The following is an 18,300-nucleotide window of genomic DNA, read 5'->3' as shown; positions in this document are numbered from 1 at the left end:
AACAACTGCAGTCACATTCACAAGCTGAATTTACAGTGCAATAGAGGATGTTGGTTTGTTATGTAAAGGATATTAAGACTATTAGACTTTCATATAAAAGCAGATTTTACTAAACTAAATTTTATTACAATTGGATTTATGGAAACCTGTTTTAGTTTGAACAGTTAGATTGGAATTGTAGTAGTTATCATCCAGGCTGCAACATGGATTTAAGGGCATAAACAATATCTAGACTGTGTTTCTTTTGTAATATGCAAATATAAAAAGGCAAAATACAGTAATGCCTCCATCACATAAATAGTCTCATGTGCCTCAATACAATAGCAAACAACAGTTATACCAGACACTGTCTGAAGAAACAGATTCATGTTGAGGACTTGAGATCTGGATTTCAAAAACAAATCAGAGCCGTGCACAGTGTACAAAGCCTGACTTTTTTTGCAAACACCACAATGCTACAGATGCAGTTGTCTCTCCGTCGCTTACCAACTTCCATGGCAAAATTGACTCGCAGGTCCACGTCTTCAGCCCACACATCATGAGCAGCTGTGTTGTAGAATATGGGGAAGATACCACGGTACAGGTGAGCCTGACGGGCTGTCTGCTCGTTACGGGTCACAGCTATGATTGGGGCACGAGGGCGGTACCGTGAGATCAGGTGAGCAGACCTAGACAAGCAGACAGATGTTGGAGAAAGTTTCTTTGGTAAATAAATGATCTGAAGCAGAATGTTCTGAGGGTTTCCAGAAGATACTTTTTATTCTGTCAGGCACTGAGGAACTGTGCTAGTGTCTTTGTGGCACTTTTCTGAGCAGACCATGTGATTGCTATCACCACATCAACTAAAAAGATAACATGGTCAAGGACGACTATTATTAGAAATCATGTCCCAGTCACCTACACCTTAAACCCACCCCACTAAAACAGAGTAATGTTCATGTACATACTGACCGTGAAAATCATGTGACTAGAGTTGTCACAATACCAAAATTTACCAAACACCTGAAAAATTCCAAGATTCTGAATACCAATTTTGATACCACAGCAAAAATGTATATTCCAATGAACACTTTTTTTTTTGCCGATTTAAAAGTAAATATCAATGTAAATAAAACTGTTTCTTTAAAGTACTTTCAATTAAGTCCTATGAAACGTTTTATTTCCACCCCCCAAATCATATTTTTCTGAATTGTTTTGAAGTTTAATTCAACTTCAGCATCAAAATGGTGTCTTATCAAATTAATAAAATGAAAATAGAACAATTGCTTTTAAACATACCATTGCATTTATCAAAGCACTTCTGTAAAGATCCTCACAACATAATCAAACTATTATTGTTAAAAAAAAAAAGTGCTGCACAACAGGAGCAAAGTATAAATGAAAATGTTGCTAAACTTCAGTACAACAGCACACTCTTGCGATATTGCTTAAATACTTCTATGGTAAATAGTAAATACATTTGTGAATTAATTTTTACTATACAGTATTAACAACATAAGTTGCAAGTTCCTGTCACAGTGTAAAGCACAAAATGCTGCGATTTAATTATAAACAGTCTGCAGGCACTACATAATTCACAGTGAATAAGCGCTCTATTGTCTCATCTATTACAACACAGAGCCCACGTGATGCTTTTAATGCTGTGATTTTAGCATACGAGTGGCTTCATACATTCACTGTAAAGCACACAGCACATGCAGACAGTGTATTTAATTAGATCGCATCCTTTTGAGGTTTGACAGACACACTAGAACCCATCGCAATTTTAATTTGGGGAAAAATCGAATGTGTCAAATTCGTGTATGCGCACTTGAAAGCAGTTTTGTGTCAGTCAGACAGCACACGGGTATCAAATTGAGTCGGTGCTCAAAACAAGTATTGCATAAACACTGGTTTCGTGAGACTATTTTAGTATCAATGGTACTTTTGACATCCCTACATTGACAATAAAATTAACAAAGTTAAAGCTGTACACCAATCTTTTCTGCTTGCTCTCCTCTTGCACAGTTCACAGGCACTCACAGCTTACACTTCACAATCATTCAGGGAAAAGGGACAGGGAATGAAAATGGATTAACTGAACTAATATTCCCTCCCACACCACTATAAACCCCACCCTACTTCATTTAGCCCATCCCCACTCGCCTCAAACCCTTCGGCTCCACCCATTCCCTCTTACCTATGTCACACACCACTCTCACCACAGGCACCTCCCCTCTTACCTGCCAGTCTTGGTGAGCACGATAAGGGCGCTGGCGCAGCATTTGAAGGAGGACTCAACGGCACCAACAGCTACGGCATCCGAGGGGTCACGGGTAAGAAGGGTGGAGCGCCTTAGCTCCTCAAACAGCTGCCTGTGGAACATGGCTGCCTCTGCCTCTCGGGCAATCTGGCAGTGCCACCCAGTGGAGGGGAGGGAGGGGGAATGTAGGAGTTATACACAATCATACGATCAACCACACAGTGAGAGAGAGAGAGAGAGAGAAATATAGAGACATGGACCAGAATGTTTACGCTAGTCCTGATCGGAACTTTGCCACTACTTTCAAACAGCCAAATTAAAATGATTGCATTTGGTTGGAAATGTGTAGGTGCATGGAATAACCAGTTTCCATTTGAACAAATTTAATGAAACCTTTTATGAACATGTTCAAGAAAATAAAGAAATTCTTGCTTAAATTAAGAACCAATTTAGGACCATTAAATTTGTGTTGTGACAATTAAGCACAATTATACAACCCAACTATCATTAATGTGAATAAAAAAAAAATAAAATAAAAAAAAAAAAAAGTCAAATATTATAATCATGGTAGGATGTTGTACAGCCTTTTTAATCCTCATTTTAATAAATTAAAATCTAAGCAAAATATTTTATTTTTTTTTACTCATTTTCATGTTTCCTGGATATGTTATAGTGAGATTCTCCCATTTAAGGTTACATATACAGGCGAACATCCATAAACATTCAGTTTTCCATGAGTCTCATTTCTCTCTCTCGTTCAGTCCTCCTGTCCCTACACTCTCCACTCCCTGACTGCGACATTGGGTATTCCAGAGTTTTCCCACATCATCTTTATGTCGCCTGCCTACCTGCCAGACCCAGTGAGGACTATAAACGCAGAGGCCAGGATTTTATAGGAGGCCTCCACGGCACCGATGGCGATGGCCTCGGCGGGGTCGGTAGAGTGGGGCGTACAACGCCGCAGGTCCTCAAATACCTGCCGGTGGAACATGGCCGCCTCTGCCTCACGAGCAATCTGATGCAGTCAGCACACAATGTAACAAGTACAACACAGCAGAGAGAGAGAGAGAGAGAGAGACAGACAGACAGGTGTGGAAGAGAGCACATGAAGTGTAAGTGAAGAGATGGGAAGAGATGATGAGACCGAAAGAGATGTGGATATGAAAAGATCAGGTGTGAATCAAGAGTAAGAGATTGAAATGAGAGAGAGGCACAGTAGAGATAAGAGGAAATTAGCACAGGTGTTAGTGCAGAATAAAAAGGTTAGTACAAAACAAAACAAACATTAAAAACACATCCAAGTGTTTTTCCTCTTACATTAAATAAATGCAAATTAATATCAATTACAGCAAAACATCATGGTTAAATTATTTTGTGAATATTCTGTTCATCAAATCAAAGTCTACAAAATCAAGAAAATAAATTCAAATTGATCTAAATTGTGATATCAGGGATGAACAATATTTGTCAGGCCAAAAAAAAAAAATTTCAGAATAAGAAATTACAGTCAGAGGATGATGGGGAAATAGAGAAAATGGCTGGAGATAACAAGTGGAACATGCAGGTGTAAATGAAGACTGGAAATAAGACATTGAGCATGCTGCTTTTCGGCCCTGCTTGAATTTACTCAAAATAATAAAAGTAGTTCAACGGTGTCATCTTTTACTCACCATTATGTTACTCACCATCAAAGTCACATTACTTTCTTCCATGGAACACAAAATTAGATGTTAGGCTGTCAGTCCCTAAAATTCTTCCCAACATCTTTTGTGTTCCACAATTTTTGTAAAGGTTTTGATCAACATAATGGTGAGTAAATTGCCAATTGTCAACAAAGCACAGTGCAGTTTAATGCTAATATGAAGAAAATATTTAACAAGCTCATCAAGACCTGGCAGATAGAAATAAGTCAGTAATGCTCAGAGATAATTTTAAGACTGGGTTCAAATGAACCATGAGCTTCAGCCAATGCCTGTTTTCTGTGACTGACCCTGACACAATGCAGAATTCAGACAAATAAAACCAGCACAAAAGAAAACACATGCATGTGAGAGAATGACAAGAATAAAGCATGCAGTAGCATTAAAATATCTAAGGTTAGTATGAAAATATTAAAATGTGTTTGTTATGCATTGAAAAAAGGATGATTAAAAGTTAGGTACTAAAATATTTAGCTATCTGCCTAACAATGTTAATGGGGCTGTCGGTATGGGGCGCTCTCACCATGTGCTGGGTGCGCACTGCCTCGAGAGGATAGTCTCCCTTTGCGGTCTCTCCGCTAAGCATGATGCAGTCAGCTCCATCCAAAACTGCGTTGGCCACGTCGCTGCCCTCTGCACGTGTAGGGCGAGGCTTCTTAATCATGCTCTCCAACATCTACACACACACACACACACACACACACACACACACACATACAGCCTTAGTTATAGCTGGATCGTCATAGTCTTATTCACTAGTTCTGGAAAACCACTAATTGTAAAGAACATTTGCACATTTACTTTGGAACAATTAAAAAGGCAACATTAACCCTATTTACTTCTAAAATATCCCTGGCCTTGCTGTGAATAATTCATCAGTGCATGTTTTTCTAAAGTAAAAACATGTTTTCATAACCATTATTTCTCGATGAACATGCTGTCACTCAAATCTCACATTGCAGATGCTAAAATGCATTGGAAATGCCGTTTCAAGTTGTCTTTAAAACTCTTCATAGGTAGCAACATTGACGCATCTCAGGATGTGTAAAAATCTTGGTCTGACAGATACAGACTTTTGATCTGGTAGGGACTATACATTTTCAGTCCATAAGATTTATTCTAGTATTGATTTTTTTCTATTATATATCCAAGTCCCTCATTTCATCTGTAATGGATTGCCCAATTGGAAACATCTTAGTCTCAGATCAGGCCCTGGTGAGTTTAGAGGTGTTGCCACATTCGGAGAAAAAGAAATTATATAGCTGGCATTTTAATGCATCCCTTTTGCAAAATCCTGAATTCGAACAAATGTTAAAAGGCTGAAATCAATGTTTATATGGAGATCAACTGGTCCTCGGTATCCTCTGTGAGCGTGGCTTGGGAGGCACTTAAGGCGGTTCTTAGGGGTCGGCTCATACAGTACACCTCATTCATCAAAATCAAATAATCCTAGGTAGCTCAGCGAGTATTGTCGCGAGTTCGAATCAGAGTGACTCCAGCCAGGTCTCCTAAGCAACCAAATTGGCCCAGTTGCTAGGGAGGTTACAGTCCCATGGGGTAACAATTAGGGGTTCTCGCTCTCAATGGGACATGTGAAGTTGCGAGTGGATCGCGGAGGGTAGCTTGAGCCCATGAGAATTTTTTTTTTTTTTTTTTTTTTTAAAAGATCTTATGCTACAGAACTGGCTCCACTTTTGCTAAAATTTTATACAGAATCATTAAAGAATGGAAAGCTTACGCCAACCATGACACAAACCCGGATCAGTCAGAGTATAAAGAGTTACCTTCCAAATTCCCTGATCCAGCTAGATGTTAAAATTGTCAAATTCTGGCTAACCGATTAAGTTATGACATCTTATACATATAGATCAGGTGGGGTTTATTGGGGGCCGCAGCTCTTCTGATAACATAAGACGTTTCATCAATATCATGTGGTCAGTGGCAAATGATCAGACTCCGGTCGCTGCCATCTCACTCGACACCAAAGAGGCGTTTGATTCTCTTAACGTTTTATATTGATTCAAATAGTTGACAAAGAAAAACAAAACAGATATTCATTGAATCAACATTTAACTCCCTCCATTACCCCTCCCCAATCACAAACCCCACCCGACCCCCAACAAACATCCCCGTGGTCACACTAAGTACACACACACACCACACATGTAATAAAGAAAAAAGAATCATCTTCATACACATCTAAACTACGCCTCTCCACAGCCCCTCCTCGAGATTCCCCAAAAATTCCAAATAATGGCCCCATTTCCCATCAAATGACTCCCAGATCCCCAGCCTTCTATATGGCACCTCCTCGAAAGCAGCCACCCTCCCCATCTCCGTGGGCCACTCCCGAAATGAGGGCGCTCCAGCTGACTTCCATCCCCTTAATAACAATCTGTCTGCCCGTCATCACACTGGTCAGAACCCAATTTTTGGAGTATGACCACCCCATTGCCTAAAATACAGAGTCTGGGGCAAAACGAAACCAGAGTGCCCAACACATCACACACAAAACTGTGAACCTTCAACCAAAATTCTTGGATCTTAACACACCCCCAAAAAACATGGGTCGTGTCTCCATCTTCTGATTGGCATCGCCAGCAGGTGGGTGTCATTAAGACCAAGCCTATACAATCTAGAGGGGGGTCCAATAGAATCTATGTAAAATCTTGAATTGCATAAGGTGCACCCTTGCATCCCTAGATGCAGACTTGACGTTTTTTTAGAATCCTAGCCCACACTCCCTCCTACAATACCAAGTTTAAATCTTTCTCCCATAATCTCTTGTTAGACGTTAAAGCTCAGTCCCCCAGACTCTGAATTATCAGTGTATTACTCCCTGCTACCTCATGACTTTTTCCGAAATCAGTAATCACCACTCCGAGTATCTGCTGCTTTAGAGGGGTGTATGCTACTCCCAAAAATAGTACAGAGCAGACAGCGCAGCTGTAAATACCTAAAGAACTGGGATCTGGGGACCCCAAAATGTTGAACTAAATTTTCAAAGGATTAACACTCCGCTCTCATATAGGTCACCAAGTGTAGTAACCCCTCTCATAACCAGCAGAAAGGGGACTTGTGTAATTTAGGGTTCAGCCATATGCTCGAGGCAACATTTAAATGTCTGAATTAAACACTCTGGACACTTCTGCCCATACCGAGTGCAAATGCAAGATAATGGGGTGTAATTTAACTTCTCCGATTAGTTTGATAGAAAGGCTTTGCAATGGCAATATGGGCTCAAGAACTTCCTGTTCAATACAAAACCAGGGAGGGGCTGTCTCAGGTGGAAGCGACCAATGAGCCAAATGTCTGAGACTGAATGCATAATAAAACAAAATCTTGGGTAGACCTAGCCCACCTTTGTCAATTGGCCTATGTAATTTATTGAAATGTAATCTGGGACACTTACCATTCCAAATGAAGGACTTTGCTATTCTATCAAATTGCTTGAAATAAGAGAGGGGGACATCTATAGGGAGAGACTGTAGCAGGTAGTTGAATTTTGGAATACAATTCATTTTAATAACATTAACCTTCACAATCATAGATAAATGTTATGAAGTCCACCTGCCTACGTCGCTCAAACCTTTTTAAGGGGTCAAGATTAACTAAATCACACAAATTTGCTGTGAATAAAATGCCCAAATACTTAATGCCCTGTTTGGGCCTCTGGAAGACGCCTGGCTGAAAAGCTGTCGCTAGGCAGTACGCTGTCAGAGCGAAAGCTTTGGGTTTAGACCAATTGACTCTGTATCCTGATTAATTAATAATTCTATGCCTTGCCTCCACAGATCTAGTAGGGTTGGAGATGAATAATAAAATATCAATAAGTTACATAGGCGGAAAGGTGGGCTAGGCCTACCCAAGATTTTGTTTTACTATGCATTCGGTCTGACATTTGGCTCATTGGTCACTCCCAGCTGAGAGAGCCCCTCCCTGGTTTTGTATTGAACAAGAAGTTCTTGCCCCTATTTCGCCATTGCAAAGCCTATTAAACTAATCGGAGAAGTTACACCCCGTTATCTCGCATTTGCGCTTGGTATAAGTGCCCAGTTAGTTTAATTCAGACATTTATTTAAATATTGCCTCAATTTTGGGATCTGCCATATGCTCATGTATAAATAAGTCCCCTTTCTGCTGGTCAGAGTGGATTGTGAGGGGGGTTACTACACTCTGTGACCTATGAGTGGAGTGTTGAGATCCTTTGAAAATTCGGTTCAACATTTTTGGATTCCCTGAGCTCATTTCTTTAGGCATTTACAGCTGCGCCACCGGATCTGTACTATTTTTGGGAGTAGCATACACCCCTTTAAAGCAGCAGATACTCTGGGAATGGTGATTACTGCTTTTGGAAAAGGTTACGATGCATCAGTGTATTACTCCCTGCCAATTCAGAGTCTGGGGGATGGAGTTTTAACTTCTATTAAGATATTATATATTTTTTTGTGTGTACATACTCATGTGACCACAGGGATGTTTGATGAGGGTCAGGGCGGGGTTTTAAAGGTTGATTCTATGTATATGTTTTTCTTTTATTTCCTGGAGGAAAATCAATAAAAAGTTAATTACAAAAAAACAGAGAAATTCTTAGGTAGATAATGTCAAACACCTCATTTATTGCCTCAAACAGAACTACAGAATGCATGGTGATGGGAGTGTATCTCTAACCTGTGTGGCACAGATGATTGGCTTTCCTGCTCTGTTGCATCGACCAATCATCATCTTCTGGGCCAGGAACACCTTTTCTGTTGGGATTTCGATACCCAGGTCACCACGGGCAACCATGATGCCATCACTGGCCTCCATGATCTCATCAAACCTGAGGAATATAAGGAGACACAGTTATAATATTAATTATTTTTTATAAAACCTCATTGAATCTTGGGTTTTGGGCAACTCAATGTCAGCAACATATCAGATTAATTGTTAAAACAATTATAGCTCGTACACATCTGGAGAAAAAGGATTGTCAACTCACCTGCGCACACCCTCGTGGTTCTCCAGTTTGCTGATAATCTTTATATTCTTGCCCTTCTCCCCCAGCACCTTACGGACCTCATGCACGTCGGCTGCTTTGCGGATAAAGGAGGCAAAGATCATGTCCACTCCCATCTCCACACCAAACTGCAGATCTTTGACGTCCTTCTCTGACACAGCGGGCAAGTCGACAGCAGCCCCAGGCAGATTCACACCCTTCTTGCTGCCTAGAGAACCTCCATTCTCGATCTCACACACGAGATAGTCAGAGCCTGGGAAAAAGAAATTCATCCATCAAGCATACAAAGACAACTCTACCCCTCACAAGCTGTGCCACACTACCAACTTATAGTAATTAATTTGGTTACTGTGGCTCTCTTTCAGCCAGAATTTTGATTTTCGGCTTAACCCTCGTGCGACCTTAGGGACATTTTTGTCTTTGATCATTTTGGCGGTGTTAATGCCAATGGCATAAATTTAGTCAAAGGTGTGTATTTTTGGGGGAATTTCTATATTTCAACCTCAGTTCCTATAATACATCTATAATGAACTGTGTACACAAAATAGTTACACTCAGGAACTTAAAAGGACAAAAATGTCCCCATTGAAACTGCAATATTTGATCCCAGTGCCATTAAAAGCATAAAATCATGAATTCTGATATTATGCTTTCATTCCGGAGACCTGGCTTCAAAATTTAAATTTGTTATATTTTCCACCAGATGGCGCCATTTCTCATGTTGTGTTTTTTTCCCTATTGTTGTTTGCTGTATAATAAGGCACTGCAGGCCAATTGAGTAAATGATGCAGCTAAAATTGTGTGGATATGGATGTCAGTGTGTTTGTGTATTGAGAAATTGTGTATGTGTAAAAAACAATAGTGGCATTATGTAAACAAACTGGCATTTAAAGGGTTAAAGACTTGAAAATGAATACATTTTTGGTAGTTATGAGAATAAGACTGATGACTGACAGAAGACTGATGTTGGTTAAAAACAAATTAACTCCGTGAAAGTGGAAAATAATATTAATATAACACTATTATGGCAGTTTTTTGATGCAGACATTTTTGTCCTCCAAGGACCGGAGTAACTTTTTTTTTAATTGACGTACAAGGGTTAAAGCTCCAAATTGCAGCTTATTCTGGGCAACCGCTCTCGTACACAAGGAGGCTGTATGACAGACAAGTAAAAACATTTTTTAACATGAACTACAACACCACCACCACTCACCAATCTCCAGTACTTGGAGGGAGATAAGCCCGTCATCAATGTACACCTTACTGCCCACTTGTACCACATTTGTGATGTTCTTGTAGTCCAGCCAGAGATTATCCTCATCACAATTCTCCATGAAATCATCATCTAGTGTCACTCTGATCTTATTTCCTTTCTTCAGCTCAACCTCAGCTGTGCCGCTCTGGAGCACACAGACAATTTCAAGTCAACACTACGAAAACAAATTCACGTGGGACATGTTCTTGAGTCAAGAGGTATCACAGTGAGATTAAACAAGCTCAATACATGAACTTGCTCTAGAACAAGAGTGTTGTTTGAAGAAACTCCAGACACTATAACCTTAACTCTTAATTTATGCACTACAAGCTAACTGAAACTAAACTGAGAAGTTCAGTGTATACAGTGGTGTTTGACCAATATACAGAAATGCCATAGCAGTTAGAGACTGCTGTGACACCTTGTATGGAACAGAAATAAGTAAACTCACCCCTTTGATGAGACCAGTCCTGATCTCAGGTCCCTTGGTGTCCAAGGCAATGCCCACTGGCCTGTAATGGATGCTGCCCGGCTGGAAGCTTGCACAAGCCTCACGCACATTTCTAATAGTTTGACCGTGGTACTGAGAGAGAAAAAAAAAAAAAAAAAAAAAAAAGCCATTAACAAAAGAGAAACGCTGTAGCAGAAAATGCTTCAGTAAATTAGCATCTTTAGGTCAATAACTGTTCAAATATACCACAGGTGTGGTGAAAATCTCATATCATTGAGTGTCATAAGACCAATTAAAACCATCTAAATGCTAAATTGCACAAATGGAGATGTCCTTTGTCAAACAGAGTTACACGTGCACTTGAGTGTCATGCAGTATTGTGATTATTACTCAAACACTGGTTGTGTCCTTCTAATCCTCTATTTGAACCCGCTCACATATGCAACGGTCAAAGCTCTTGTCTAGACAAGCAAAACTAGGTTACTCTTTCCTAGACAACACCTACATCCTTGCATAGAAATAATTAGACACATACCTATGGATATGTTGCATGTGATATGACAGCATACAAAGTCCATTGGTTAAAAGTTTGCATGTATGTGTGATAGCAGCTAAGAAGGAGAGCTATTAATGACCATGCTGTAATTTTTTTTTTTTTTTTTTAAAGCAGATTAGATAAGTACCTTGCTCTGTGATGTTGATGGTTTCATGACATGTCATCAGGTCTAAATTACACCATCACTTTCCCTACACTAGCTCCTGTTTAAAGACAGCTTGCCCACTACATCAACTCAACATTATTCTGCTGGGCAAACAGGCCACACAGGGGCCTCTAGTGTGGACAAGCACTGACTGAATAAATGTTTGTTTTACAGAAGTAAATTAGTTAGACCTAAAGCCCCATTTCACCAGCAGGTAAGCTGTGGTGCATTAGGGATGAGTTCCAGGTATGAATGGATAAATGAGCCTGAAAAAGAAACCATTTATGAAACTTGGACTTAAGACGCTTTATTAACTACATTTATTGAATTACATGTTCTAATTTAATTTGAGTTAGTAATGTTCTACAGGAGGTGAATTACACATGTTCCATGAATTCAGTTTAAGTGGAAAATGTCTATGTTCATATACAGAGATTATGAATTAAACATTTACTTCTCTTCCTGGTATTAACCAAAACAGGAGGGACATCTTCACATCCATTGTTTTACTTGAAACTTTGACCTACAGCTCTTGGAACGATGATCCCTCTTGATTCCACTGACGAATGGAGGACGTTTTTCACCCTGAAATGACCTTTCTGCAAATGCGTTATAAGACCTGGCTCCAAACTGGCCAGAACTGGACCAGATTCAATTCACTTCTGCCAATTCATTCTGACTTCCTTTCATCACACTTCAAATTTCAGATCATGACTTTTGAATTTGAAAGCAAGAGACATTCACTGTAATGATGAAACTAGTCTCAGACAGCAGCTCTCCAGAATGTCCTTTATGTTGCTCAGACAAGATAAACTCTTCACTGGAGGAGCAGATAAACTATTTATACTGCCAGGACTTACTGTAGATTTAGTTACTGTGGCCTTTGATCCTGGCTGAATTAACCGTTTCTTTTAGCCCACAAATTTGACATGAAGAATTTCACTCACGTGGTTCTGTAAACTGTGAGCTTCATAAATGTTCAGAAGTTTTTGGTATCATTTTGAGCAGAGTGAATAGTCTATACATCAACAGCATCATTAATGCTGGATATTTTTGTAATAAAAGCAAGAGGGGAAGAGAGCATAACAAGCAAAGAATAATTAGATGTACCTCATGCGAGCCATGAGAGAAGTTCATTCGGGCGATGTTCATGCCAGACTTGATCATCTCCTTCAGCATGTCCACAGAACGCGAGGCCGGACCTGCGGTCACAAGACACACAATACACCATCACATCCTGGTCTTAACTGAACGCACACAAATAGTATGCGTAAAATGTGCATACTACCTGACGAATATCACTGAAATAACCGGTCTTTGTGACAGCTCTATTTTCTGAAAATAACAAAACATAATCTAACCGCAGCCCACGCGTGATAGCCAATCAGAAAACTTGGAGGCATTAATCAGACAGGAGCTGTATTATTTAAACCTTTAAATGACAAAATCCTCCAGAGCATCTTTTCTGTAATTACACCTTCCTCATGCATATATTTCTCCTGTATTACAAAAGCTATCCATGTTTGAAAGTGTTGTGGCAGTAACATTAATGGCCTACCAAGTCGAAGAAATTACAAATAGCACTAAAACATGGGTCTAAAGCTGCCTTGAGTTAAATCGTTTTTGTATGTTTGAGCATCCACTGACCAATGGTGCAGATTATTCCAGTGTTGCGGGCAATGGTGGGCTCAGAGTCGATGTCCAGAAGACACATGTGTTCCAGGAAGGTGTCGGCCATGGCAGCATTGAGCTGCTGAGTCTGGATGAAGGCAGAGCCCATATCCTGAGCTTTAGTGTGAGGCATGCTGGAAGAGATGGGTAATGTCCTGCACAGAGAGAGATAAAGAAAGAGAGAAACCAATGAGATGACATCTACAGGATCAGTTAACCTGATTTCTTGCATGTATGACCCCATTTACACCTGGTATTAAGATGCATTTTTGGTGATCAGATCACATGTGGTCAGCACTAAATACAGGTACAAATGAGGTCTAAAACATTTTGTGATCAGATCACAATAACATCTGCAGCTCAGGATAATAGAGGTAATCCACTAAAATCTATGAGTGTATAAAAGATTTAGTTGATCAGCACTTTCACAATGGACTGAACCTCACTGCAAACACACTCAAATTCTCAACCAGAGACAAATGATTAAAGTCTAGCAATGAAGACATGATTATCATTCATTTCAACTAGTGACAAACAGTGCCAGGATCTGTTTATCCTGAAGAGAGCTTAAGAGCCTTAAAAACAATTATTTATTTTTTTGGCAAAGAATTTAAAGCCAATTAAAGTCAGCTAAAGAGTTACCATCATGCCAGCTCCTCTGTAATATAGAACATGTGGCCTCTCTCTATCCAGTGCAAGTGAGCAACGGTAGTTGATGGGTGTGGTAAAGAGCAAGTTATGTAACAGATTTCAGTTCACAGAAATATAAAAAGTATTAACAAGTTAATATAAAAATCTCTCTTTAGATCTTTCCCAATATCACCAGAATCTTCTGATCAAAGTATTTTCTCTCAAAGTTACTGTTCTCTAAGAACTTACATTGAGATGATCAGTTTTCAAATTAAATAAATCATTGCCACTCCAAAACATGAGGGTATTTCCACGATACAGATTTTGGTGCAAATTTGATTGTTTGATATAAGAGTTTGATTCACTGGTTGGTATGAACGCAATGCAGTCTTCTAAATTGGGATGTGCACCAGTGATACCTCAAGTCTGCTTGAAAACGAGGGTATGTGGCATGTACGGAATTGGTACATATGCTACATAATTGGCATGATAACAATCTGTATGAACCCCTTGGGGTCAGAAAGACAAAATCAAATCAAGTGTGAAAACAGGCTAAGAGACTTCACTTTGGATTTAAAACTATAGAAATAGCACAGAAGGTGAAGCTCACACTCAGAGCTCCTCTGGTCGTCTATGCACGCAGAGAAATGTCTCTACAGCTAAAAGGAAAGTTAAGACAATTTTGAGCAAACTGCAAACACATTGATAACAGTGAACCAATTCCATTTATCCAAACAGAGTTAACCACATAAAAATGTGACATTAGACATGCATGTTCCCACAGTAGTTAAACTTATTAAAAAAAAAAAAAAAAAAAAAACAAATCCAACCACACTAACATAACCCAAACCACCTCGGTTTTCTTCTTGCGCACGCTTGAGGTGACCTGGATTAAGGCGGACATTACAAAAGCATGATTTAGAAGATAACCCATCTCACACAATCTCAAGGGCAGGTAAGGACAATTGCATGTGTGATTCAGCCAATCACAGCTCTGTTACGCATGCTGGCACACATAGATCAAAGTCCCAACATGACAGGAGTCATATACTGAATTTAAGCTGATCATCAAGAGATTTAATTTCTTGAAAGATACATTAAAAAAACAACAGTGTTCTATTCGGTGTTAAACTGCTCACAGGAAAGTGTATAGCTACAACCACAGGCTTTAACTAGAGGTAGATATATCGGTTTTACAATTAATCTGTGCTGATAGTTGTTTTTTGGAACCATTGTTATCAGCAAAAATCTGTGCTGATTTTTTTATTTATATATATATATATATATATATAAAAACTTCATTTCAAAATAAGAGTCCATGGTGTATTTCAGGCTTGTTTATACCCAAAAGTCCCACATTGTTTAAAATCTTCATTTAGTTCTGGTTGTTTTGGGGATTTTGGTTGAACAAACTTCATCTGAGGTTTTATTCATTTAGGACTCTTTGTCTGTGCCCATCATAAAAGGAAAGAATAAAAACATTTGACATTCTAAAAATCGATTCATCAGTTATCTGCCTTTCCCACCACCGTTATCGGCAAAACGCACTATCAGTCGACCTCTATTAATAACAACATATAAAACCATGTAACAGAACAACCATATGGCACAAGGCTTTCACTATGGTCAGTATTAGCAACCACACTGCATTCCACTATGATGTCTTAGTGGGCAGCCATACGTGAGGAAATTCACATCACAGCAAACTTACACACACACTCTTCCTCTTGTAGTCATGAAATGACTCAGAGGGGCAGGGTGGAAAATCCAAAGAGCCTAAAGTAAGGCTAATGATTAGATTATTCATACATTTAACTAGGGCTGGGTAAAAATATTGATTTTCCAAAGTGAATTCCGATCTTCATTTGAATGATCTCGATATAGTTTCCAAAGATCCCAAGATTGATCTTTCACTCTATGCAGCAACCCTTTACAATGCAAGTAAATAACTTGCATTTGCAACCAAATCTAATGCAGCAGCAGCAGAATATGGTTGGCAGTCCTGTTTTGAGTGCTTACTACGGTTACTGTACGTTCACACAGTTCGGCTATTTACGAGAGTGCCAACCGCATTCTATTACCAAACTGACACCTGCAAATTCTAAGGTCTCTGCAAACCTGTATTGTGTGAACAGAACCGTACTGGACAACTAGTTTTTAGTTACATCATGTACAGTGAGATCCACGCTGCATTGTACACAAGCACATCTTATGCGTTTTATTTGTAAATAATGAAACAGAGATGGAGAAAAGAGCTGTACGATCCAAAGATTCATCCATTGTTTTCCACTGGCTGCTAGCGGGTATGAGCAGTGCGACAAAATGTTGTGTTCCACAGAAGAAAGTCAAAGTCATATGGGTTAGGAAGGACATTAAGGTGAGTGAATGATAATTTAAGGCAAACTGTCCCTTTAACACACACACACACACACACACACACACACACACACACACACACACACACACACACACACACGCACCTTTACAACAAAAACTGCTCTAATAACTAAGTGCTACATGGGCCTAACGCAGCCTACATTACTCACAGGTACCTTTCCTCAGAAACGGAGCAACCCTGAACCTACCTGTAGACCCTCTACATCCTCTGGGAGACATAAAGGCACCACGTGTCTGCCAGAGACCTCCAGAGGAGCCCCAGTGTGTGTGACCCAGGTGCACTCTTCCTAACTAGAATGCTGCAGAAGGGGATGCGGGCCAGATTGAAGCAGCATGCATTGTGCTGCAGAGGAGTTATCACTAAATTCTAGTCCCTTAAGAGAAGAAAGCCACGCAAGCCACACATGCTGCCCTGCATGAGCAGGTCTTTCCAAAGACAAAAAGCCCACATTTGTTGCTAAAAAACACACACTGGTTTTAGTTGTGGACCGGCCACTACAGGCAAAGGGTTAGCACATTACATGTCCTAAAATAAGGGAGTGGGTTCCTATAGCATTATGGTGGGCACAAGACATTCCTTACACTGCCTGTTGTACCAGTAAGTGGCACTGTGGCTTGGAGCGAAAATACAGACAGGTGGAAACAGCATTTAGGATTCTGAGGTCAGCATCAGCAGGACTTACTGCTGCATTTTTGCTGCAGTTCACACCTACATTAAGCCGAATGGCTGTTATTTACAGCAGTCAAATGTGGAGAGAAGGCTCACCTTACTTGGATGAATCAAGTTCTCTCTTTATTCTCACATTCACAACTATAATAATGGTCCACTGGGATGTCCCCGGTGAGCTCTATGAAAGGCTGTTGTGTGTCACTGCCAAGGTGCAGGGGTCATATTTACTGGAATTCAGAGTCAGTTCATGTGTCCTCTATTGCTTTAATGGAAGTTGTTTAATGGAAGAAATTCTGGCTTAATTAAACAGGATGTTTAAAAAAAAAAAAAAAAAAAAAAAAAAAAAATCAGTGCATCAGTACTCACTGCAAACCTACAAACAGCTTCCTTAATTTTATGACAGTTTGATGCATTAACATTCTCCATTTTGATTAAACGATCCACAGTGTTTTTAAGAAGCCTAATTTGGTTTCTGGTATGCACACACGAGTTCGTCATGTGCTCATCAGTTAATGCAGTTTAAATATGAACCCATTTAAAAAAGTGGACTAGCTTTCACTGAAGAAAAATCTGACAGTGCAATAGTCCTCCCTCGCAATTACATTATCCAGCATCATAATTAGCACCTTTCCATGCAACCAGCGCCTACATCAGCAGAAGCAAGAACCTACAGTTAGACTAGATCTGTTGCCCGCAGGGACACATTTCACTGGCATTGCCTTTCATTCAGTGCACAGAGGAGTGACTAATTACTGAATGCAGGGAAACATCAAATAAGGCGTGTGTACGCTGCAAGTACACGCGTGGGCCTTCACACTGCGTGACCGGACGAGACCAGCGCCTCTCTGAAGATCAAACACGTCAGGTTTTCATCCTCATTTGTGTGTATAGAGGTGGTTTTGGTCCAGTCATGCGGAGAAATGCGGAGGGGAATGTGGCGGATGCGCTGCGGGTCACGTTCTGCCTCTGCGTCACATTTTCCCCAGCAAGACACCAAACTGCACGCGCCTCGCACATTCCGTCAAAATTCGAATTAATTCATACCGATTCAAAATGAATGACGGAGTCAAAATTAAAACCGGCAGGAGGTGACGATGGATGATAATCATAACCGGCGGGAAATGATGAACAATATATGTTAAAAGATGTTCAAAACGGCTTTAGCGTGAAAGAGGTGAGAGAAAATAATACGTTTACCTGATAAAGTAAAAACAAATAGCACAGAGTTAAAACACTTTACCAGGGTAACTGTAATAAACTGACTGAAATAAAATAATTAAATAAAAACATGTGCCATTGTATCAATGCAGCTACTCTGACTGATCAAACATATTTAGCTATTTATCGTCCACAATAACGTACACACTGAAGAATATAACAAATATATAACTATTACTGTGGAAACTGATGTTAAGAAACTCACCTGCGTGTAAAGCCTGTCGGCCGTGAATGATGCGCGCTGGATCGCGACCTTTAAGTGATCCGCCGAATCTACCGGAACTACTTCCAACAAGAGCGCGCAAGCCTGCGTTCGCGGAGGGATACTGATGACGTCACACTATGAAAAATATCACTGTGAGGCTT

The 18,300-nt window shown here is 39.9% G+C and overlaps 1 protein-coding gene across 2 annotated transcripts in view; it reads right to left on the bottom strand.

The window, feature by feature from the left end:
• Positions 1 to 18,300, bottom strand: part of LOC127416600 (pyruvate kinase PKM) — a 19,306-nt gene extending 1,006 nt beyond the window's left edge. The window contains exons 1-10 of one of the 2 annotated variants that reach the window (XM_051656026.1): positions 18,140 to 18,300; positions 12,996 to 13,174; positions 12,459 to 12,550; positions 10,648 to 10,779; positions 10,155 to 10,341; positions 8,924 to 9,194; positions 8,614 to 8,764; positions 4,466 to 4,618; positions 3,091 to 3,257; positions 487 to 668 (exon numbers count right to left, since the gene is read on the bottom strand). In XM_051656026.1, the coding sequence (XP_051511986.1) occupies positions 487 to 668; positions 3,091 to 3,257; positions 4,466 to 4,618; positions 8,614 to 8,764; positions 8,924 to 9,194; positions 10,155 to 10,341; positions 10,648 to 10,779; positions 12,459 to 12,550; positions 12,996 to 13,152 (1,492 nt within the window). In that variant the 5' untranslated portion in view covers positions 13,153 to 13,174; positions 18,140 to 18,300. Of the gene's footprint in view, positions 1 to 486; positions 669 to 2,222; positions 2,390 to 3,090; positions 3,258 to 4,465; positions 4,619 to 8,613; positions 8,765 to 8,923; positions 9,195 to 10,154; positions 10,342 to 10,647; positions 10,780 to 12,458; positions 12,551 to 12,995; positions 13,175 to 18,139 lie in introns of both variants that reach the window. The other variant, XM_051656028.1, reaches the window with a different exon arrangement.

Source organism: Myxocyprinus asiaticus, chromosome 26, assembly GCF_019703515.2.
Source record: "Myxocyprinus asiaticus isolate MX2 ecotype Aquarium Trade chromosome 26, UBuf_Myxa_2, whole genome shotgun sequence".
Classification (NCBI taxonomy): domain Eukaryota; kingdom Metazoa; phylum Chordata; class Actinopteri; order Cypriniformes; family Catostomidae; genus Myxocyprinus; species Myxocyprinus asiaticus.
The sequence above is the reverse complement of the archived record's forward strand: the minus strand, read 5'-3'. Positions and strand labels throughout refer to the sequence as shown.